Source organism: Mustela erminea, chromosome 9 (assembly GCF_009829155.1).
Source record: "Mustela erminea isolate mMusErm1 chromosome 9, mMusErm1.Pri, whole genome shotgun sequence".
Lineage (NCBI taxonomy): Eukaryota > Metazoa > Chordata > Mammalia > Carnivora > Mustelidae > Mustela > Mustela erminea.
Genome location: NC_045622.1, coordinates 55,106,447 through 55,130,032, shown reverse-complemented (window position 1 = coordinate 55,130,032; position 23,586 = coordinate 55,106,447). Strand labels below are relative to the sequence as shown.

Genomic DNA, 23,586 nt, shown 5'->3' with positions numbered 1-23,586 from the left:
CCCTCCCTCTGGGCCGGCATACCCGTCACAGGGGGCCGAGGGGCCAGAGGAACTTACCTCAGAACAGGTACAGCGCAGGCAGTACATCAGGCCCTGTGGCTCCAGGTAGGGGTGCCAGCTCTCACCAGGGGCGTATCTTTTCCCATGGAAAAGGCAGAACATGTCTGGACCTGGCAGACCAACCCGTGCTTTGTCAGTCCCGGGAGGCTCCAGCCCAAAGACCCCGCTTCGTGCCTCCTTGTCTCTGGCTCTGGAAAGGCTGTCATCTGGACCAGATAGGCAAAAGAGAACCCACCAGACATGCTCTCCCAGTCAGGGGCCCAGAATAGCTGTCCATCAACTTGATTACACACTTGCTGTGTGACTTTGGGTATGTCACTGCCCCTTTCTGAACCTTAACACTTCTCTCATAGGGCAGTTAGGAAGGTCAAACTGCGAAAGTACTTACAGATTTAAATTGTGGTATAAATGTTATTAGATGAATGATCTAAGGCCCATAGAGGGTAAATTACACCTTTAAGGTCACAAAGGAAGTCCGTCACTGAGCAGGATGGTAGCCCACGCCTCCTGAATCTCAGCTCAGTGCTCCTTCTGCCCTCATAATCACTTTGGCTTCCTCTCCCTTGGTCCCATGTTGCTTATTTATTTACTACATCTCTGCATGTGTACACACACACACACACACACAAACACACACACACACACACACACACACACACGCGTCTTCTCTCTGGGTCCTGTGACCCACCTTTTCAATAAAGCCCCTCACAGCAGCTTTCCTGTTTTTACAGTCTACTGTGTCCTTATTCACTGTGATGAAAGGGTTTGAATTGGGAAAACAAGGGCTGCCTAGGGCAAGGTTCTTAGAAAGCCGAGTTTTAAATATCATTGAAAATAGTCATTGTTACTTCTATGACTGCACGTCAATTGGTTATTTTTGTGATCTGCATCTCAGTTGTTAGTCTGCAAGGGATTGCTTCCAAGGACGATTGAGGAAAGATTGTCTCATTAGGTTAGATACCTCTCCTGCAAGGCTGCTTTCCAGAAACCACCTCTCTCTAACTTCTCACAGCCCATCTGCCGTCCAGCACCCCCCCTTACCCATCAACACCCAGCCTGGCTCCAGGTCGGACTTCCAGCCCCACGCCCCACCCTGCCGCCCCTCCTCCTCACAGGTAGGGTGACTTTTACAAGCTGGAAGGGATGCTACCAGTGCTACAGGAAAACTCTCCATTACCTAAAGGATAATCTGAGCTCTTTTAGGGTGGAAGTGGGCTGCCCAGCACAAACTGGCCAAGAGTTTTGTGGAATTAAATGAGATCAAGGTATGGAAAAAGGAGCCAACATTTACTGACTCTCTTCCCTTTATATAAATTACTTAATTACTCCATTGACATTATTGTTTTGAGCGTTAAATTGGATAATGCTTGTCAAGTGCCTACTTAGCCCAGTTCCTGACACTTGTTGAATGTTATTGTTATGAAATTGTGGTTACAATGACCTGGCTAGATGGGTCTTCTTGAATAGATGAGCCAGTCCCTCTCAGCTGGGTTATTGAGATTGTTACCATCCTTATGAGAAAACCAGATGGAAAACTGAGGATGCAGAGCCTGAGTGACTTGCCTGGGCCAACCAGCTAGCGATTAGAACCCAGAACTCCACCCCCAGGCAGAACTCCTGCAGTTTACCTCCCTTCTTGGCTTTGCTCCCCATCCCAGGGCCCGGGGGCACCTCTGTCTGCCTCAGAGACCACCATACCCTATTCCCTATTTTCTTTCCTCGTCCCCTAGCAGTCTAGAATCTACAGTTGGCCTTTCCCACCTCCTCCTGCCCACTTTCTAGATCTTTCTCTTAGATCTTTTCTCTAAGTTTGAACTCATAGAGTCGCAGAGGGCTGAAAGCAGCACACTAGCTGGACAGCTGGGCAGGAATTCCCTCTCAAGGAGAGGAGCTCCAGGGCTAGTCCTAACCTTTAGAAAGCTTCCCTTGTAAGAAGCTGGAACTGGCCTGCCCCTGGCTCCCTGCACGGCTCCTCCTGCTCAGCCTCTTGGACTCCCAGAACAAAGATTTGAGGCCACAGTCATGATACCTCCAGAGTCTGTGCTTCTGTGGCCGCTGGGGACCCTAAGAGTGCATGGCTTAGCTTCCTCCCTGCCCCCTTCCCAGCTCCCCAAAGTAGAGGGGGGAATCAGACAGCAGATCCCTTTCCCAGCAAGGCCCCAGCAAGGCCCCGAGTGGGGCTGGCCGGCTGGCCCGTATCAAATGAGCTGTGTTTATCTCTCGGGCCTCCACTGGCAGAGAGGGCGGGACACAGCCCCGGCTGGGGTGCTTGTCAGAGCCAGCCCAACTCTCCAAGGACTGAATAATGTCTTTCTTCCTCAGTCCCCTCCCCCCACCAGGGAGGGGCCGATTGCGACACTACCGCAGCTTTAGGTCTCAGCCTTGTTGCTGAAGAAACCCTCTCCCACCTTCCTTGGGGCAGCCCTGCAGCCTGGCTCCTGTGCCAGTTGGCACCCCACCCCCTCACTGCCTGCTCAGAGCATGGAGACAGAGAAAATGTCTCAGCCTGTGCCCAGGCCGCCCCACCAAAAGACCTGGCAGCGGCTGAGAACATGGGGGACCTGGCAGGCCTGTCCTGCACCCCAGGAGGCTTCCTGTGGCCACAACCCCACCCCACCACACCCTCCAAGGTGAGAGGCATTGCCTGGAGCTCCCCCTTATACTAGTGAGGTGAGTGACCAAGTCCATGCCAAAGCCAGGCAGAGGGAGGAATGGCCAGGCCGCAGCCACCTCCATCCCAGCAGTCCTGGCATTAGCTCTGATCCTTGCTAATGGCTGGTGGAAGGAGCTGTAGCTCCTTATGCCACAGATTCACTGTGTGACAATGAGGAAGACTCTTCCTTCTCTGAGCCTCAGTTTCTCCTCTGCAAATAAGGGGGAAGGTGAACTTTGATCTGCAAAGATTTCTGCCCAGGTACTGCTTATGAATGCATGATTTCACAGTTAAAGACCCCAAGGCTCTAGGTGTCAAAGATTTAAGATTTGAGAGTTCTGTGCTTCCAAGAGTCTACGTTTCATGAGAACATGAAGCTTCTAGAATTGTACATTTTGTGGCTCTAAGATCTGATCATTTGAAGTTTCCATGGTTTAGGATGTATTGATGGTCTCATACACCCAGGTGCTCAGGGGTTCTGACATGGGCTAGGATAAGATTCAGGGAGCCAGTGGGGCTGATCCTGGATAGCACAAAGCAGGGGCCAAAGTTTGCTTCTCACATCCACTCCTTTCCTATCTATTCCTTTTGGTCTTCTGTGACCTTCCCATACCTACCTTAGCCTTGATCCTGACATGTTTCCCTCTCCATCCACCACCACGCGTCATCCCAGCCTCCCTCTGCCCAACTCGGGGGCACTAGGCCTTCTCTCAGGGATCTTTAGGAGTTAATGGCCCCCAGCAGTGATGTTTAATCCAGGAAAAAAAGACAGGAGTGGAGGAAGTTTTCATTTGAAAAGAACAATTGGCCCTCATCCAGGCTTGAGATAGAGAAAAATTAAAGTTGGACAGGTCTCATACTCCCTCAGTGGCAGTGTGTGTATCGTCCAAAGACCCTGGCTTTGGAATCAGATAAGTGGGGGTTCAAATTAGATTTGGCCTTTTTGGGGGGAGAGGGGCCGAGGGAAAGGGAGACAGAGACTCTTAAGCAGGGTCCACACCCAGTGGGGAGACCAACAAGGGCTCTGTCTCACAACCCTGAGATCATGACCCCGAGCTCATGACTGGAGTCCTGAAATCAAGAGTGAGACACTTAACCAACTGAGCCACCCAGATGCCCTGGATTTGGGTTTTATCTGCAGCCTGAGTTTAGACAAGTGACTTAATCACTCTAGGCCCCAGTTTCCATAGCTGTTAAATGGGATTCATAATAATCTCTACCGCTCAGGGTTATTGTAGAATTAGATCAGACAATATATGTAGTATGCCTGGTGCTTGACACATATTAGATGCTCAATTACATGGTAGGTCATAAACAAAAAGCAGATCTAGGTGCTGACCCCCTACCTCCCTAGCAGTCTCTTTCTCACAATATTCCTTTTACTTCCGCAACTCTGTGGGCAGCCCTCAGGCACCCATTAGGGCATGAATGTCATGGTACCTGCCACCGAGGTCAAACCTCCCAGGTATCATTTCCAACCTTACCAACCCTGTTCCCTATGGCTCCGTACCCTCTTCTAGCCACTCACAAGCCAGGCTCTCCAATACCTACTCTGCTTACCCAGACCTCAAGGCTGGGATACAGAGATCAAACTGGTCAGGACAGGCAAGAGCCTGGAGATCAGTCCCCAGAGGGAGGGAGAGGCTCATGAGGGTCCTTGAGAGCCCAGAGGGCAAAAAAAAGCCCTGGAAAAGTTTTAAACCTTTAAACCGGGGCATGCCTGTGGTCAGGTTTGCACTTTACCATTATCACTGTGGCCATGGGAGTAGAGAATGGGTCAGAGGGGTTGGAGGGCAAAACTGGAGGTAGAGGCCAGGAGAGGCTGTTGCAGTTGCTGGTTTTGAGAGCATGCTGGCCTGGACCAAGACAGAAGCACAAGGGCAGATTTGGGGAATATCTGGGGAATACAGTGGGTGGGCTGTAGGGCAGGATGGATATGGGTGGGGAGGGAAAAGGAGTAGTCCAAGATTGCAGCTTCAGGCCTGAACAACAGGTGGACGTGGGGCATCTGACCCACGAAGTAGGGACTGTTATTATCATTCATTATGACTTCTTATTATTATTTGGAATAGCGATGTCACTGTCTACTCTCCACTCAGTTAGTGAGCTTCTGTGTTTCAGGTCTTCTGCCCAGTGGGCCGGGGGCATGAGTAGGCAAGACACAATCCCTGTCCTCGAGGAGCTCCCAGCCTAATGCAGAAGATGGATAGAGGAAATACATTTGACCCCAAACAACGTGGGTCTGAACTGTCCAGGTCCTCTTACTAGTGGATTTTTTACAGTACAGTATGTGTATTTTCTCTTCCTTATGATTTTCTTAGTAACGTTTTCTCTAGCTTCTTTGATTGTAAGCTTACGCTGTAGAATACATATAACATACAAGAGATGGATTCGTCGACTGTTTATGTTACTACTAAGGCTTCAAGTCAGAGTGGGCTATCTGCTATCTGTAAAGTGTTGGGGGAGCCAAAAGTTCTATGCAGATGTTTGACTGCCCCAACCCCCACCTTGTTCAGGGGTGAGCTGTGTCTACAGTGGGACAAGTTCTATGACAGTGGAAGCCCAGAGGCTTTTAGGGAAGGCATCCCCGAGAAGATGCCGGAGCTGGCTGTTGCAGGAGTTAACAAGGTGCGGACCAGACACAGGGGAAGGGCTGTCAGCCCACAGGTGGAGTGACCGTGATTCATGCGAGGAGCCCACCCACTACAGGTGGCTGACATGGGCTGGGGGCTAGCTTCCCTTCTTGCCTAAAGCATCCACTTGGATAGGCTGCAGCCAAAGCTCTTCCCTAGCTTTATACTGGTTGGACTGAAAGTGGTTGGATTTAGCTGATCTAATCTGAGAGGGCAGCAGTGTTTACTAGGCGTACTCTCCATGTTCTTGGGTCCCTCTAGCCCATCGTGAGCTGGTTCTTGTCTGCTTTTCCGACAGTGCTCACAGCGGTGGCCTCGTGCTGAATTTCTCTTGCTGAATTTCTCACTCCTCCACCACCCCACTGGGCTCTTTCACACTCCCGTGCCTTCCCAGGCTGTTTCCTCTACTTGGAATGTGATTCTCCATCTCTGTGTTGGGCCGCTCAGTCTCGTTCTATAAACGCCTGTCCAGATACCATCCTTCTCTGGGAAGCTGCCCCACCCTGCCAGGCCAGCAGCCAGTCCTTCCTCGGGGGTCCCACAGAACTGAGTTCAGCCCTCTCTGACAGCTCTTGCCACTGGATTAGAAGTACTGATCAACTGCATTCTTCTTTCTTACTAAACTGTGAACATCTTGAGAACAGGGATTGTATCTCATGAATTTGTGTTATCTCTGAGGGCTCTGTACAGACCCCACACTGCGTTGGGTGCTCGACTAATGAGTGCATCATGAAAGCATGGAGTCGATGGAGAGGGAAGGTTCTGGAAAAAGAGGTGACTGATGGTCCTTAATCCTGGAAACCTCTTTTTCACAAAAAGAACACTTCATCCTCTGATAAGATAGCCAAATCCCTCTTAGCACTACGACCTTGCTACCTACCAGGAATTAACCTTTGACCTTCCCTTTCCAGGTCTCACCATCTGCCATCTGAACTCACAAACCATACACCATGTACAAAAAGGTCAGGTGCCTGGGCAGGTAAGGGGATGAACAATTCCATGATCTTCATATGTAAGTAAAAAGTTCCAATCTGTCCCATCCAAGGCCATCCCATGTTCTGCCTTGAAACCCTCATTTATGCTAAAGGCCTCTGAGGGGATAGTTAGGAGTGGGTAACGTGATTGAGAATTCTTCCAACTGGAAGCAGAAAAGACACCCAGAAAGAAACTGGGATACAGGGGAAGCTGGAGGGGACCAGGGGGTGTGGGGTGTGAGAAAAGAGCCCCGGGACTGTGGCGGGCTTGTCCCCAGCCAGCAAGGACCGGAGCGAGCCAGCTATGCAGGAACTTGAGAACGTTCCCATCTTTCCCTTGCATCCACACAACCATACTTTATTTATTTATAGTTCCCTCTCACACAAACAAACTTGCTTCCCTCTCAGACATAAGCTTTGCTCTGGGCTCTGGCACTCAGTGGAGAAGGGAATCAGAAGTGAAACCTCAGGTCTTCAGCGGCGAAGCTGGGCGACCAAGGGAAAAAGCCCTCACTTCTCTGAACCTGACTCCTCTTCTCTGGCACATGACAGATGTTCAGGAGCACAGCAGTACCTCAAAGGAGAGCACTTTCTTTTCTTTTTTTTTTTTTTTTTAAAGATTTTATTTATTTATTTGTCAGAGAGAGAGAGAGTGAGAGCAAGCACAGGCAGACAGAGTGGAAGGCAGAGGCAGAGGGAGAAGCAGGCTCCCTGCACAGCAAGGAGCCCGATGTGGGACTCGATCCCAGGACACTGGGATCATGACCTGAGCCGAAGGCAGCTGCTTAACCAACTGAGCCATCCAGGTGTCCCAGGAGAGCACTTTCAAACCAGGAAAGGCAGCTCTGTTACTGGCAAGGGTCGGGGGGGTGGGGGGAGGACAGAGACGAGACTATTTACATTCTTTTATGCCTTGGACACATGCATTTAGATTCAGAGTATCTTAGAAAGTTAGGGACTGAGAGATGATGTCCAATCCTTTATTTTACAGATGTGGAAACAGTCCTAGAAGAGGGTCAGGAGTCGCCTAAGACATTGATTTATGCCAGCACAAACTCGAATGGCAGTCTTTGGATCTTTGGGGGGCTGCTTATGGGAATATCTTCCCCCTAAAGGGGCAGGACTGGAAGAAAAGCCTTTAAATTGCAAACGGAAGGATCCAGGTGAGCCCTAAGGAAGAATCCTGACTATAAGAATGGGTATCAGAAGAGACTGGAACGGCCTTCCCTGGTATGAGATAGGATCCTGTCTAGGGGCTTGTCTGAAATGATCTCGGCACTGCACCTCCCAGGGGCACCGCGCTCACGCCAGTCCTTCTCTTTGGGAGTCCAAAGGATTCAGGATCCCTCTCCCAGAGGCCGGCGCCGTGGCTAGTGGCTGGGGGAACTTGAGAGGGCAGTCCTGGAACAGGTGCAACGGCTGGAACAACTGTGCAGCTGTTGCCCGGCTCCAGCTCGGCGAGTGAGTGAGACAGAGACCTCTACTGGTGGGAGAGAGGAGGTGCAGAACCACCTAGACCCACCCAGGGAGGGGCCTGCCTGGAGCCAGATGCCAAGACTTTACCCAGGTGCCCCCCTACCCACCATGTACATCTGGACAGGTAGATGCGGACGCAACTAAGCTGAACCCCACTGGGTTCTTTCACACTCCCGTGCCTTCCCAGGCTGTTTCCTCCACTTGGAATGTGATTCTCCATCTCTGTGTTGGGCCGCTCAGTCTCGTTCTATAAACGCCTGTCCAGATACCACCCTTCTCTGGGAAGCCGCCCCACCCTGCCAGGCCAGCAGCCAGTCCTTCCTCGGGGGTCCCACAGAACTGAGTTCAGCCCTCTCTGACAGCTCTTGCCACTGGATTAGAAGTACTGATCAACTGCATTCTTCTTTCTTACTAAACTGTGAACATCTTGAGAACAGGGATTGTATCTCATGAATCTGTGTTATCTCTGAGGGCTCTGTACAGACCCCACACAGCGTTGGGTGCTTGACTAATGAGTGCAAGGGTCCCTACTGGTGGGTCTCCCTCCACACTCACTATTCTAGGCCTTCTAGGTATGCTGTCTGGTGTCTGAGGAGAGGAGGACAAGGCTCTAGATCAAAACGCCCCCCAATTCCTTTTCCAAAGTCCATAGCAGACTCAGAATCAAGGCAACAGCATCTCTGGATCTTAGAGTCTTAGAAGCACAAGATGTTAAAGCCAGACCGGTCCTCAACAGTGATCTGTTTGGGTCAACCAGCTCTATTAACAGCTGGGAAAACTGAGAGGCAGAGCATGACAACTTGTCTGGTGTCACAGTTGGAATGAGTAGCAGAGCCAGACCGAAGCCCGGACCTTCTGATTCCAGTTTGTCCACCGTCTGTGCCACCTCACACAATGGGAGTTCCCTTCCTGCCCCATCTCTACTTCTGCAGTCTGGCATCCTGTCACCTGAGGACAGAATCTTCGATTCCTACCGTACACATGATCCTTGGAGAGAACATAGAGATTGATGTTTTTACTTGATAACTGTCTCGTGAAAGCAGGAACGGACAACCAGAGGGAAGAGAAAGCTGAAGCATGTCGGACACTTTAAGGATGGGGGTGGGAGGGACCAATTAGTAAGGGAAGCGCACAATAGAGAGGCACTGACATAGGGGCAGAGCACTGGAGAGGGAGTCAAGATACTCCGCAGGTTCTCATTCCAGAGGGATGGGTGCCCAGACTGATGAACATCACACATGTCCGTGGCTCTGCCTGGGGCTGGGATCAGTATCAGTCAGTGACCAGGTCATGGACCCGGAATCAGGGTTGGATCTATGGTCAGAGTTTTGAGGATCGGGACTCAGTCTATGGCCAGAGTTGAGACTCCGTCCAGGTTGAACTCAGTCTGTGGCTGGAAACGGAGACAAGGACAGAATAACCTTTGCTGGAACAGCTTCTCGCTGTAACCGAGGAGCAGACGGCTCTGTGTGCTCGCAGGCCTTCAAATCCTGCAGGGCTGAGCCCTCGGGAGTCTGACAAGATATAGACCTGCGAACTCCCATCTGGGGGCACCACTTCTGAAAGCACCTGAGGTTTCACCAGGAGATTTCTTAGGCAAGACAGGCCTGGGATCTTACTTGAACTAAGACAAGGACCTTCCTAAGAGACCCCCAAATAGGACCCTGGCAAGTGATGCTAGAATAGGATTGTTCCTAGATTCATAGAGAGTTAGCACTAGACAAAGTGAAGCTCAGAGAGGGAAGTGATTTGTCCCAGTGGGCACAACCAGTAAGTGACACATCTCTTGATTCTTTTCATTAATACATCTGCAGTATGAACTTGGGCAAGTCTCTCCCACTTCCTGGGCTTGAGTTTAACTCTAAGGATAGCAAAATTGCAGGTAGAAGCAGATGATTTTCAAAGGCTCTTTCAGCACGGACATCCCAGAATCTGAACACGCCCCTCTGAATGCCAGTCCACCTCCCCTTAATCCAAGTCTGCTCTGAGTTGTTTTCTCACGTGTGTGGAGCTAAGCTCCAGGCTGGAGGGGAGATAGAATTCTGGCAGCACCTGGTGAAAGGTGGCCTGAAGGCCAGTGGAGGCACGGAGGAAGGAGATGGAAGGGGCGTGAGTGGTCAGGGAGAGTTAGCTGGAAGAAGTGTGACCCAGCAGGGTGATGAAGGGCTGGCAAGATGTGGGAGGTTGACAAGACGGGTGTGGGTAGGACATCAGCAATCATGCACAATGATCTGATTCTGGGACATCTTTCACAGATGCAGCCAGGGCAACAATGCCTGGAGAAAAGCCTTGGGGGCTAAGAAGGCTGTGCCAAGAGGAAGGGAGGCAGGTGTGGAGGGCATTCTGTGGTAAGTCCCTTTCAAGAAACAACGGGTAAGTGTTAGGAGGAAACCTTCAGGGCCCAAGGAAGGGGAGGAGACATTTACTGAGTACTAGGCATTGTGCTGGCTAATTTAGCACGGTCACCTCCTTGAATCCTCCCAAGAACCCTTTGGGTTCCAGGTGCATCTGTGTCTCAGATGAAGAAACTGAGGCTCAGAGAAGTTGTGATGTATGAAAAGTCACACAGCTGCTGAGGGCCAGAGGCAGGACTTGAACCCAAAACTGAGTTCTTTCCATTACTCGTTAACTAAGGACTTCTATGAGTCTCATGCTGCTGGCAGCCCAGAGACGACCAGACACGCAGCCTGCCCTCACAAGCAGAGACAGGAATGAAACAGAATCCAGCCCCGCCAGCTCCAGAAAGTCACGTGCAAAAGAAAGGCAGCAAAAGAAAGGGGGAGGTGGGCTGTGGAGAGGACAGAGTGCTAGGCTGGAACTTGGGAAACCAGGGTCTTCATCCCAGGCCCCGTGCTGTGTAACCTAGAGCAGACCCCTACCCCTCCTTGTCCTCCGTTTCTTTATCAGGTATTTTAAGATTTGAACTTAGCTCCTTCCTTCTCATTAAGTGAGTTTTTGGTTTTGTTTTCCATCCTCACAGCATTCCAAGAGACTGGGGATGGGGAGGGCATCCACCAGCCTTTTGCAGGGGCGGGGGAAACTGAGGTTCAGAGAGATGATTTAAACTGTTTGAGGTTACAGGGCATCTAAGTGGAGGAGTGTGAATTAGGAGACTGATATTTTTAATGACACTACCATGAACCAGCTAGTTGCTGGTGCTAGTTGCTTCACTTATTTTCTCCAATTTAATTCTTACAACAGTCCTGGGATTTTAACTCCCATTTTAAAGATTAGGAAACTGAGGCTTAGAGAGGTACCCTCCACTTGCTGGTGGTATTAAAAAGATGAGGGATAGGGCGACTGGGTGGCTCAGTGGGTTAAGCATCTGCCTTCGGCTCAGGTCATGATCTCAGGGTCCTGGGATGGAACCCTGCATCAGGCTCTCTGCTCAGCAGGGAGCCTGCGTCCCCCCTCCTCTCTGCCTGCCTCTGCCTACTTGTGCTCCCTCTCTGTCAAATACATAAATAAGATCTTAAAAAAAAATAAAATAAAAAAAGATCAGGGATTGTGAAGACTGGTCTATCTCCCTGTGCCTTTGTTGCCTCCCAGAGTCTTACAACTCCAAATCAGGGTTCCTTCCAGATGCTGAGGGGCAGGGGAGAAAAGCAGAGGATTTGGAATTGGAGAGCTCAGGCTTTGGATGGCTTACTAGCTCTGAAAACTTCAGCAAGTTTCTTCTATCAACCTGTTTTCTCATCTGTAAAATGCAAATGACAGTACCCACCTCATGGGAGTGTTGCGAGGATCACAGGGGGTAACAGAATGAGGTTATCTAGTTAGCTCTTCTGTCTTTCCATGGGCTTCTTTTTGAAAGCAGTAGTCTACATCTCCATCACTTCCATCACACCCGTGTAGGCAGACATGCCCAGCTCTCTCTTGAGAATGTGAAGCACCACCAGCAGCCAACACACACACACACACACACACACACACCCAGTGTCCTGTCCTCTCTCCCACCGCCCTCAGTACCCCCATCCTCAGGTCCAGGGCAGCAGTCCCCCACTCTGAGTTTTGCCAGCCCCCCCCAGTCCCCCCAGTATCCCACACTCATCAGCCCCATACTGGTCGGCAGAGGAGTCGCCACTCTCCCCACACAGGTGCTGCCCGCATGGCTATCAGAACAGTTTCGGGTCTCGAGTCCTGGCACTTTCCCCGCACATCCCAGGGGCTCAAATCCCTCCTCTGCCTACCCAGCCCCACCACCACCCCTACTTACGAGCTCGAGCGTGGGAGTCCAAGGGGAACCAGAGTAGCGCGAGTCCCAGCAAGGAGGAGAGGACCCTTACCTCGGGAACCATCCTTCCTTCCCCCAGGGCCAGGCCGCCAGGCACTGAGCCAGGAGGGGCGTTGGGAGAAAGTGAGATGAAGACACTGAGGCACTGGGGCACAAAGCAGCCCGCAGACCCAGGGAGGGCTGCCTCTATACTGGAGAGTCAGAGAAGGGTGGAGTAGGTGGTGAGGACAGCAAGGGAGGTCCAAGGTGGGAATAAGAGGAAGGTGGAAAGAGAACAAGGGAAGAGGAGAGAGAGAGATGGAGAGATGGAGGAAGGTGCGGCAAGAAGGGAAAACAATAAAAGCAAAGAAGGTGAGATGGAGGGGAGGTGGAGAAAGACGGGGAGGACAGGGGTCTGCAGAGCGCGCAGCTTTGGGCGAGGCGCGCGGGACCAGCGGGCGGATCCGGGCGCGCCGGCTACAAGCGCCCGGCGCCCTCTGCTCGGTGGGCTCGGGGTAAGGCTGCGGGGTTCTGGGGCCCGGCTGGGCGGCGGTACCGGCGGCGGCGACGGCGCGGCGGCCGCGGGGGCTGGCTGAGCACGGGCCGGCTGTGCACGCCAAGGGCGCCAGGCGCCGCGCTCGGGCGCATTTGTACTTTGCCGCGGGAAGCAGGCAGCCCCGGCCTGGCGCTGGCCTAGCACTGGCGCCTCCTCTGGGGCACCGCGGGCTCGGTGGATTGGCCACCCGAGAATCAGGCCCACTTTTCCCCTCCTCTCTCGTGCGGGTCTCCGGGACGCACGCTCCAGGCGCGGCGCCGAGAGGAGGCGAGAGGGCTGGGGAGGGGGAAGGGGCCACCCGGACCACGGGCTTTAACCCCTGACTCTCCGCGGCGCCCAGGGCGCAGGAGGGCGCAACCCAGTTAGGCTTCAGGTGGAACTTTCGCGTGGGGAAGGATGAGGTGTCGTGGTGGGAGAGGGGAATCGGGCTGCGGGAACCGCAAGGCGCTCAGGGCTGGGCGGTGCGTGCACATAACTGGGGATGAAATCAGGACACTTGCCATTCTTAACTCTGTGGTCTTGGACATGCCACCTCGGAATCTAAAATGGGGATCTTAATATGTTCCACATTTTTTCCGAAGATGAAATGAGATAATGAACGTCAAAGTACTCGCATCTCAAAAAAGAGGGGGTCATAATTCCAGGCAGCTGGAATGACCTTACCAGTTCCCCCTTGATACCCTTTTATGCGCTCCGTGCCTACGTTGAAATCCAGTCCAGCGGGATTCTTGGCCCTTCCTCTGGAAGTCTTCCTCTGCTATTCCCCCTCTCACTCCTGAAGCAGGATATGATCTCTCCTTGGTCTCTGCATGTAAGGTCTGCACCTCCCTGAGAGCGATGGCCAAGTTCAGTTCTCTCCCCTGAGAGCTGGTTGTCAAAGTGTCATCACCAGAAGGTGAGCTCCCTGTGGTACAGCCCCACAACCCCATGATTAGTGCTCTATTCCTTGTGTCGAATGAGTGCATGAATTAGTAGGACTCCTGAGCCTTCCTGATAAGAAACACCCAGGCTCTGAAGTCAAAAGGGCAGGGTCCTTCTCTCAGCTCTCTCCCTAACTTGCTGGGCCATTTTGATTAAGTTCATCCATGTGGCTTTGGACCTCACCTTCCCGCCCAGCTTCTCTTGCAGGGGAGGGGAGAGGATGAGAAGAAGAGGTACGATGGGATACTGAGGCACATGCCCTCCCCCCATCCTTTTCAGCTTCTCACACTTCTGGCTGGCTGGTTGTAAAGAGATCTTCTTACAATAAGGCTGGGCTTGCCACTCCCCTGTGCTGCCAGGCTAGCCCCCCCAGAACAAAGGGCACTGGGAAGAACCAGGGGTCCCCAGAGATGGAGCTTCCCCAGGGCTCTCAGAATCAGGGACAACCATGATCTACCCCCAGGGGCCCTCCAGACTTAATTTCTCCCACTTCAATCTGGCCAGTCTCTTTGTCTTTCCTGAGTATACTTGATTCTAACCAATAATGACAGCTATAAGGAAGCATGTCATCATGCTTCCCTTTTTTGCCTTGGATTTCACGGAGCTCTGACTTGAGTGTAAGGCTTCATTGCAGAGATAATCTCATCCCAAGGATCTGGGACAGAGATCTTTCCTTTCTCCATCTTTGGTTTAAGTCTTCTGTTCACATATATTCATGTCTTAGATGGGCGAGGTGAATTAAGATTGGCCTGTCCTATGTCCTGGCTGTTCTACATAAGGAAATATCTCTACCCTGAAACCCAAACACACCTCAGTCCTTCTCTCCATCCTCACTGCTGTCAGAGTTGGGGCCATTGTCATCCCTTACCTGGGCTTTGCCAGCAGCTTCTAAGCGAGGCTTCCACTAATCTGGATCCCTCCAATGTATTTTCCTCACATGTGCCCTAAGAATTCTGCTGAATGTTTCTACTGACAAATCTGATCACATCACTTTCTCCTTAAAATCCATCATTGGAGGGGCCCCTGGGAGGCTCAGTTGGTTAAGCAATAGACTTTTGGTTTCGGTTCAGGTCATGATCTCAGGGTCTTGAGATCTAGTCCCGTGTAGTGTCCCGCTCCGTGCTCAGTAGGGAGTCGGCTTCTCTTCCTCTCCCTCTGCCCCCACTCTTGCTCTTGTGTGTGCAAGCATAAGCACTCTCTCAAATAAATAAATATCTTTAAAAAAATCCATTATTGGAAGCAAATAAATAAATACATAAATCACATTAAATGCGATGTGGTATCCTAGACCAGATTCTGGGACAGTCAAAGGACATTAGCGGAAAAACTGGTGAACCAAGTCTATAGTTTAGTTGATAGTTATTACCAATCTTGGTTTCTTCGTCTGGGAAGAGGTTCCTTGGCTATGTAAGATGTTAGCATTGGGGAAAGCAGGGTGGAGGATATAGGCTTCTTAGATAAGAACTCAGTACTCTGTCACTTTTCTATCAATCTAAAAGATTTCCAAAATGGAAAAAAAAAGTTTATTGAATAAATAACAGAAAAAAAAATGATAGGCTTCCTATCATTTACAGACTAAAATCCCAAATTGGTAGCATTGGATTCAAGGCTGCACATTTTGCTTCCTACTTCTCAGTCCCATCCACCCTGCACTCCACTCGCTCACTTCCCCAAACCGTCTGTGCATTTTCGCACCTTCCTATGTTTGTATGTGTTTTCCTTCTGCCTGCACCATCTCCTTCCTCCTCTAGCTAGTGAATTCCTTTTAACTCTTCAAAAGTCAGCTCTGAGTGATTTTCTCTCTGAGGCCTTCCCAGAGTCCCTCGAATCAAAACAGATTTTTTGTCTTTGTGTTTCCCAGAGCACTTTGTATAGCAACTACTGGGGTGTAAATATGTATTTGCATTTTGGAGTAAATATTTCTTTATGTTTCTACTCAGTACTGTGGGGAGCAGGGTCTTTTTTCCCTTCATATCTGTACTTAGCACTTAGCAAGGTCCCTGACACACAAAGAAATAATTGCTTCATGAATGAGTAGAGACCTCAGTGGTTTAAAAAGATATTATTCTTCAATGGGGGAGACTTCCAAGTGCCTACTGCTGTCGGTTTTAATCAATGATTGACATAAGAAACAAGCCCTTGAGGGAAATATCTGCATCTTCTGTGGAATTGTTGTTGAAATGGTTGTTCATTAAGATAGTTGTCCTTTTATTTTATTTTTTTGAAGATTTGTATCTACTTATTTGACAGACAGAGATCACAAGTAGGCAGAGAGGCAGACAGAGGTGGGGGGAGGCAGGCTCCTCGCTGAGCAGAGAGCCTGACGTGAGGCTCGATCCCAGGACCCTGGGACCATGACCTGAGCCAAAGGCAGAGAGGCTTTAACCCACTGAGCCATCCAGGTACTCCAAGATGGTTGTCCTTTTAGAAAGGAGATTTGATAGATTCTTCCAAAATCTAATTTAAAAAAAAAAGGTATCTACCCATAATAATTTGTTGCACCAAGTTTGGTACCTGTTACTTCCCTCTTAGGAACTTGCTCGTTGCCTGCCAAGGCAGCCAGCCAATTGCATTATTGGACATCTCTTTTAGAAAGTTCTTTAACTGATTATCTGATTCTCTGTGACTCCCCACATTGCACCCATCTCCCCACCCCCCCCCAGGGCTGGGCAGAACAAGCCAACTCTTTTTGTCTCTTCAGAGCTCTGCAGAGACTTGAGACAGAGAAACCCTCTTCCATACTCGCATCCTTACGGGTTCCAGCCCCTGGACTCCTCGCACTACATTAAACTTTGTCTTTCTTCAAATGCACTGAGCTCTTTGGCCCTCCCGCCCCCATACTTCCGCATGTACTTCACTAATGCCCCCCCTCCACCCACTCTTATCTGGCAGCTTTATTTTCCCAGGATCAAAATCGTTACCTCCTTCGTTCATCCAACCCTGTGCCAGGCACTGTGCTAGGTGCTAGGGACACAGTAGAGAACAAGACAGACACTGGTGCTTGTGGGCCAAGTTCTTACTGAAGTCTCTTTTGTGGTGTCTGAGTTAGCTGTCTCCTCCATGCTTCTGTATCTCCATTAGAGCAGTAACCACTTACCACACTGCATCATCAACGGTTTCCGGTCACCTCCTCTAAAGGGAGTTCCTGTCTTCCGTAGCCTTCACCCAGCTTTGCCCACATTACCTGCTAAATAAAGGTTTGTTGAAGAAGATCCTTCTTCCTTCAAATAGTCCTCTTGCCACAGGTTATTTGTGGCTCAGGCCTCCTTTTGGGCCCAGTCTGCTTGATTATGTAAAATTAGTGTAGTGATAAAGATCAGAGAGATTAGTGTCAAGGAAAGACTTATTAACCCAGTCCACTTAATTCTGTAGGTAAAATTCTAAAAGCAGATTCAGCTAAGAGTTGAAGAGTTTGAATGTTTTGAATATAACTTATTGGCGCGTTTATGTAATTTAAAGTTCAGAATGATCATGTTTAACAACCAGCTTGCAAAATTCCCGAGAACTTAACACTCAGCTCCCCTGAGTCCTTGGAGCCAGCTGGAGGACATAGCTTTTACTTGATGATGCCCTGAACGGTGTGAACAGATTTGAGTCTTTGAAGCCTGGTCCAGTTTGCGGACACTGGGAGGAAAGTCTTGTTTAAAGAAGCTGCCAAAGTTAATTTTCTTATGAACTGAACAATCCCCATTGTGCTCGCACTTTTCAGCCAGGTTGGAGTTACTTATCCGTATAACAAATATTTACTTAAAACCTATTACTTTAGGACACATTCCTTTGGATCTCCAGATATTGTGGATACAGTTGGCCTAAATAAATGTTTGCAGAATGAATGTGAGGTTCACCTGTATTTATTTGTATGGGCTTTTAATGTGGCTTTGTGAACATTTCTAAGTCTTTTTTTCCATCTCAGTGGCTCTTCTCTTCCCAGAACAGCCTGCAAACAGAGATTCTGATGGAGGGGAGCGCTGGGAAACCAGATGGGGGGAAGACATAGCCTTTAATTTCACAGGCTCTCATGAGGGAAATAGTGTGGACAAGTGTCTTCGGAAGCCACAAGCGGGATCAACCTTCGTCCAGATCCTAAACTCTGATACCGACCGGAAGCCTCCTATCTGGTAGGTGCCCTCACTAACCTAGCATGGAGGACTATGGGACTTATGCTACTGCCTTCTCCATGCACAGGTGGACATTTGCAAAGCAGTTTGTCCTCAGAGACTTCTCCCCGTGGGTCTGTGATGATGTGACTAGGGTACCTGAGGACAGTGCCATCTAACTGGCTCTTACAGCCAGATGGTGACAGGCCTTGTGTCCACCCCGAGGCCGGAATGTGTGAGCTATGCTCAAGCACGCTGGACTTCTTTTGCTTCCTGGGATACACGGGGCTGCCTGGACACCTGAAGGGGGTCTGCTTGAACTTTCGGCTTGAAGTTTCTCCTGCTCCAAATGCTTTTTCCCTCAGCTTTTTCTCTGACACTTCATTCAGCTCAAAAATGAGTGAGGTTTCCCTGGTCTGCCCTATCTATGGCTGGCTCCTACCAGTCAGTCATTTTCTATTCTACAGCCTGGTTTTATTTCCTTTGTGTCGCTTATCATTATCTGAAATGTATTTCTTTCTTTCTTTAAAAGATTTTATGTATTTATTTGACAGAGAGACACAGCAAGAGAGGAACACAAGCATGGGCAGTGGGAGAGGGAGAGCAGGCTTCCCACAGAGTGGGGGGCCCAGTGTAGCGCTCGATCCCAGGACCTCTGGGATCATGACTAGAGCCAAAGGCAGACGCTTAACAACTGAGCCACCCAAGTGCTCCTAAGATGTATTTCTTCACTTGTCTGTGTCTGCCTCCTCCATGAGCATGAAAGCTCTGTGGCAGTCAAGGCTTTAATTCTTGGTCACTGCTATAATTCCTAGCTCCTCAGGATAGTGCCCACACATAGTAGAGTCTTACTGAATCTATAATTAATTAATTAACTAATTAATTAAAAATAAGCTCTACATTCAACGTGGGGCTTAAACTCATGACCCCAAGATCAAGAGTCAGCATGCTCCACCCACTAAGCCAGCCAGGTGAGGTGCCCCTGAATGGTTTTTTAAATTGTTGTTTGTTTTAAAAAAGATTTTATTTATTTATTTGACAGAGAGAGACACAGTAAGAGAGGTAACACAGGCAGGGAAAGTGGGAGAGGGAGAAGCAGGCTTCTCACTGAGCAGGGAGCCCGATGCAGGGCTCGAACCCAGGACCCTGGGATCATGACCCTAGCAGAAGGCAAATGCTTAATGACTGAGCCACCCAGGCACCCCCTGCTGAATTTTTTTTTAAATAAATGAAAATAAATGGAAGATAGAATACTAGCCTAGATTATCTGATTCATGTCCTAGACTTAAGACTCCAAGTCCTTGGAATTTAACCACATAAATATTTTTGTCATTATTATTATTACTTCATTTATTATCATCATCCCACCATCATCATTATCTACAACAGTGCTGCGTGGCACATGTGGGTTCTTACCGTTTATCGAATGAATGAATGAATGAATGAGTATACATCAATGCTATAGATAGTCTTAAACTAACTTTCTAGTCTTATTTACTATTCCCACTCCCCCTGTTCTAACTTCTTACACTCCTCCTGCTACTCAGAAGCAATCATTTTCACTTAGCACACCATGTCTTCACATTCCGTGTGTTGGCGTATTCTGCTGTTCCTTCTATTTGGAACTCCATTCCTTTTTGATGAGTTCTCATTCTTCTTTAGGACCCAATTTTGCATCCCATTCAGATAGTTGCTCTCTCTTCTGTGCTTCCCTGTTGCTTTGCCTGCACCACTGTTAAAAACTCATCCCCTGAGTTACAGTTGTGTATTGACATAGCTGCCTTCTCCTTTACGTAGAGAGCTCCTTGAGGGCAGGGACAGTAAATTTTCCTCTCTGTATTCTCAGGCATCATTGCTGGCCCTGGCCTATCACACAGCAGTTTCACAGTATTTGTTGAAATCCGTCCGTGGGTGTAGGCTACCCGCACAGCCACGTGCTAGGTGCTGGAGGAGATGTTCATACTGGTCCAAAACACAGTCCCTGGCCCCGAGAGCTTACAGTCTCATTGGAGATACAAGTCCTTCTCATAGGAAAAAATATTAAAAACCAGTGTATTCTAGAATTAAATACGAGACAGGAGAAAGCTTTGTGTGGTGGAGCAGTAATAGGACTGGACTTCTTTTCTGGTTCCGACTCTACTGTGAACTCATCATGTGGCCTTGACACATTATTTCTCTTCTTTAGACCTTGGTTTTCTTCTCTGTAAACGAATTTATTTGATCAGAAGCCTTGGATGATATCTGGAGCCAGATTCCAGCTCTGACATTCTGAATTTGGCTCCATGGAAACTAGATGAAGCGATGTGGCCAGAGCTCAGTAGTCTCGGTTTGCCCCCTGGTGGTCACTCAGCAACATCACAGTTGGGGAGACAGCGGTAGGTTTTTCCGAGGGAGAGATATGGCCGAGCTCAGAGCCTAGTAAACAAAGAACTGTGGAACAATGATCATTCTAGAAGAGAGCCAGTCAGGTTTCTCACTGGTCACTGGTATATTGGTATAGAATCCTATCCTTCTTCAATATAGGGGAACAAGGGAGATCATGCTCTCTGATCTCAGCCTCCAGCTGAACCCACTTCATTATCTGTTTCTTTACAAACCAGCCAATCTTTGGGAGGCTGCTTTGTAGTCCCCTGACTTCTTCTGCTCCCATCACAGTGCTCTTTTCTGAGGTAAATTCTTCATTCTGGTCAGTATAACTACCTATCCATTTATTTATGACAAAATGATTTTGTTTGTTTATTTGTTTGTTTTCTCCCTCTCACTCTTTTCCTGGAGTAGAGCCATGAGCCAAAGTGAAGGTCATAGAAGGATTTCTTTGGTGGGATGGGGGGAAGAGACAGACTGTGCTAGAATAAGACATGTGATTTACACTGTGATAGGTGATCCGCACTAGCAGAGAAAGGGCTGTCTTTTAGGTGTTTCATTCAAAGTGAGGGTGGGGAGGGCCATTTGCCTATTTCCTATTCTCTACATGTTGAACCTAAAAGGACTTCTTAAAGCCACCTCTATTCCCCACCTCCAAAAACCAAAAACCGAAAACCAAAAAAACCCAAAAAACAAACCTCATAACTAAATCAAAGTTGATGTTGGTTGCTTGGACTCTTGGGCCAGAGCCTAGAGGAAAAAGAAGAGGGACTCTGAGGGTAGGGAAGAGAGGAGGAGGGGAGGGAGGGGCAGAGAGAGGCAGAGTGAAAGCAGTTACTGATTCCAGGGGGATTTATAGGTTTTTATTTTTGTTTTCCACAAATGTGCTTGTTTGTCAAAGAGAATTTTTTCTGACAATGCACTGTGTCTTGAACCTTGCTAAACATTAAAGGTGTGACTAAGGGGATAACATTCATTCCTTCCATGTTATCTGGAACGTGCCAAATACTGTGCTTAAAGCTGGCCCAGCAGAACGGGCTCAGCATCCATACCTCGCCTGCCTTGTTCACTGTTGAATTCTCAGCATCTGTATTATCTGCTACATAACAGGTGCTCAAAAGAGATTTGTTGAATAAATGAATGGTACCTGCCCTGTACTTTGTCCAGTGATATCCCAACTCCGTGGGGGTAGAAGAAAGGCTGCTTAGATTATTTTTATCCCTCACTGATAAGGATGGGGTTGAGAATTATTCTTATAAAATATACATCCACATTACTCCTTTGGTCCAAATGTTAAATCTTTCAACAGTCCCCCAATAGCCTGAGTTTCTCTGTAAAATGGAGAGACTATCATACACACCTCACAGGGTTATTTTAGGTCTCAATGAGATAGAATATCATTGCCTAGCATGTTCCTAGTGTGTAGTTGTTCAATAAATTCTAGTTCCTGTTATTCTCTAATTTTCTAGCCTAATATCCAATCCAGTGTTCTAGACACATTGAATTCTTTATGAGTCCCACACAGGAATGCCAGGAAGGCCACCCTCTCTGTCTACCTGGTGAACTTCTCATCCTCCAGAACAGAGCTCGAATGTCCCCCTCTTTTGTGAAACCTTCCTCCCACCCCCTCTTGCTTTCTGCTTCTTCATTACCCTATATGTGTTTCAGTTACAGAGCATGCAATTCTGTTACAATTTTTTTTTCTGTTGTAATTATTTACTTACACTTTTGCTTCTCTGTTAGGCTGTGACCTCAGGAGTACAGGGACCAAGGCTTGTTTGTATTTGTAGAGTGTTTACGAAGAGTCTGGAGGAGGTGGGAAAGATAACAGGAGAGCTAGCTTTACAAAAAAAGAACCACTTCTTTCTCCAAAACAAAAGGGAACTAACAGAAGATGAATAATAGTAAGAATGTAGCAAGAATCTTTAAAGGGGAGAGGAGGATTCCACATCTCAAGGGGAAATCTGGTTTGAGGGAGGAAGAAAACAGGAAGAAGATGTCATCCCAAGAGATGAGGAGGGTAGGGGAGAGGTGACATTGGCATGGTCTGATCCTTCTTCCTCCCTAGATGTGTCAGGTCTCAGGATGGGCTCAGCACCTGGGCTGGCAAGAAGGGGTTCTTGGGCCTGCAGGGAGAAAAAGCCTGTCCCCCCTGAAGGAGGCTGAATGGCCTTGCTTCACATCTGAGTCTTTCAGTCCAGCTGGAGGAAGCTGGAGCCTCTGGTTGCTGGGACAGTGATGTGTACGAGGAGTGCTGGAGGATTAGAGGGGAGGTGAAACTGTGGGCGCATTAGGAGAAGGAGAGCAGGGAATTTGGGCAGCAATGCAATCCCCAGAAAATATGGTAGGAGTGGCAGAGCAAAAGCAACTGGAGAGCCTTGGTATGGAGGTTGCACTGCTACTGTTCCAATTGGCATCTTTGATGACTGCACCATATTGAGTCTGTGAGTCCCTCTTCCCTTGGTGCTCCATGGTACAGGTGGGAGCTTAGAAACAAGAACACAGGCAGCTCTAGCGCATTCTACTCTAGGCTGTCAGCCTAAGCTTTTACATGGTTTTGTAACTTAGAAAGCACCCTTGTCAACCGTTTTCGGTGACACTTAGAAAACAACAGACCAGTATCTCTGTCAGAGTACTTGGATGCAAACCCCTGAAATTGTGAGAAGTTCAAGAAAAAAGAGAATTTACTGGAAGGATACAGAGTTGACAGGAAGGCTGGAGAGTTGGATATGGAAAATGGGTTGTAACCTAGGAAGGCCAGGCAGCAGGCACCACAACCAAGTTTGTGCCTCAGGAACAAACTTTCCATTGGAATGGAGCAAACATTCCATTCCATAATGGCCATCATCACTACGGTAGGGACCCCCACACTCCCAACCTCTATGAGGGACCCACTGTGGTTAGACACCTACTGTCTCTGTTGCTCTGAATAATTCTAAACTTGCCAGTAGGTCTCGTGTCATTCCCTGAAGATTCAAAGTTTAGAGAGGTGTGGCTAGGTGGCCGAGCCTGGGTCATATATCGGGTTCTAGCCACTGGCGGGGGGGGGGGGGGGGGGGCAGGGAGACTATCTCCCTGCTTCAGCTTCCCTCGTCTTAGCTATATTGTAGATACTGTATAGAATGGGGCACTCGTCGAAGTAAGGACTTGAAACACTGGTGGTAAATGAAAATAAAGCAAAATGTCTACCATGCCCTCATCTTTCCTATTCCTTTCCACTTACTCTGTTTTTGTCAGTTGTCAATTGTGATCATAATCTCAGGCTCCTAGACTTAGAACATTAGAATCATCCTTATCGCCCTCATTTTCCCACACAGTGAACAACTCTCCAGATTTCTTAGGTTTGCTTTGCCTTCTGTGCCTGCTACTGCTTTAGTAAGATTACTCTGGCAACGGCATAGAGGAAAGAACAGACTGGGAGAAATTGGGAGTCAGACTTCTAGAATGGAAGAGCTAAAAGAGACCTTTGAATTGATCTGTTGTAGGGAGTGTTCATAAGAATTCCTATGGCATTAAGGAAATATACCTGCTGGTATTCCATCTTCAGTTTTGGGGTTCAGTAGATCTGAGGTGGGACTTTGTTGTTGTTGTGTGTGTGTGTGCCTTTCTGAGGTGCATCCTGGGTTGAGAACTGTTGAA

At 48.9% G+C, this 23,586-nt stretch overlaps 1 protein-coding gene and 1 long non-coding RNA gene across 5 annotated transcripts in view; one reads left to right on the top strand and one right to left on the bottom strand.

Annotated features, from left to right (window-relative positions):
* CHRDL2 (chordin like 2) overlaps positions 1-12,776 on the bottom strand; it is a 30,095-nt gene extending 17,319 nt beyond the window's left edge. Inside the window, exons 1-2 of one of the 4 annotated variants that reach the window (XM_032357828.1) lie at positions 12,013-12,776; positions 58-266 (exon numbers count right to left, since the gene is read on the bottom strand). In XM_032357828.1, coding sequence (XP_032213719.1) covers positions 58-266; positions 12,013-12,094 — 291 coding nt within the window. In that variant the 5' untranslated portion in view covers positions 12,095-12,776. The remainder of the gene's footprint in view (positions 1-57; positions 267-12,012) is intronic. The other 3 variants (XM_032357829.1, XM_032357825.1, XM_032357827.1) reach the window with 3 other exon arrangements.
* LOC116598665 lies at positions 1,875-11,155 on the top strand. The gene is made up of 4 exons (XR_004289131.1): positions 1,875-2,690; positions 6,258-6,325; positions 7,312-7,483; positions 10,052-11,155. It is a non-coding gene; the product is annotated as an uncharacterized LOC116598665 (long non-coding RNA).
* Positions 12,777-23,586: the final 10,810 nt, after the last annotated feature.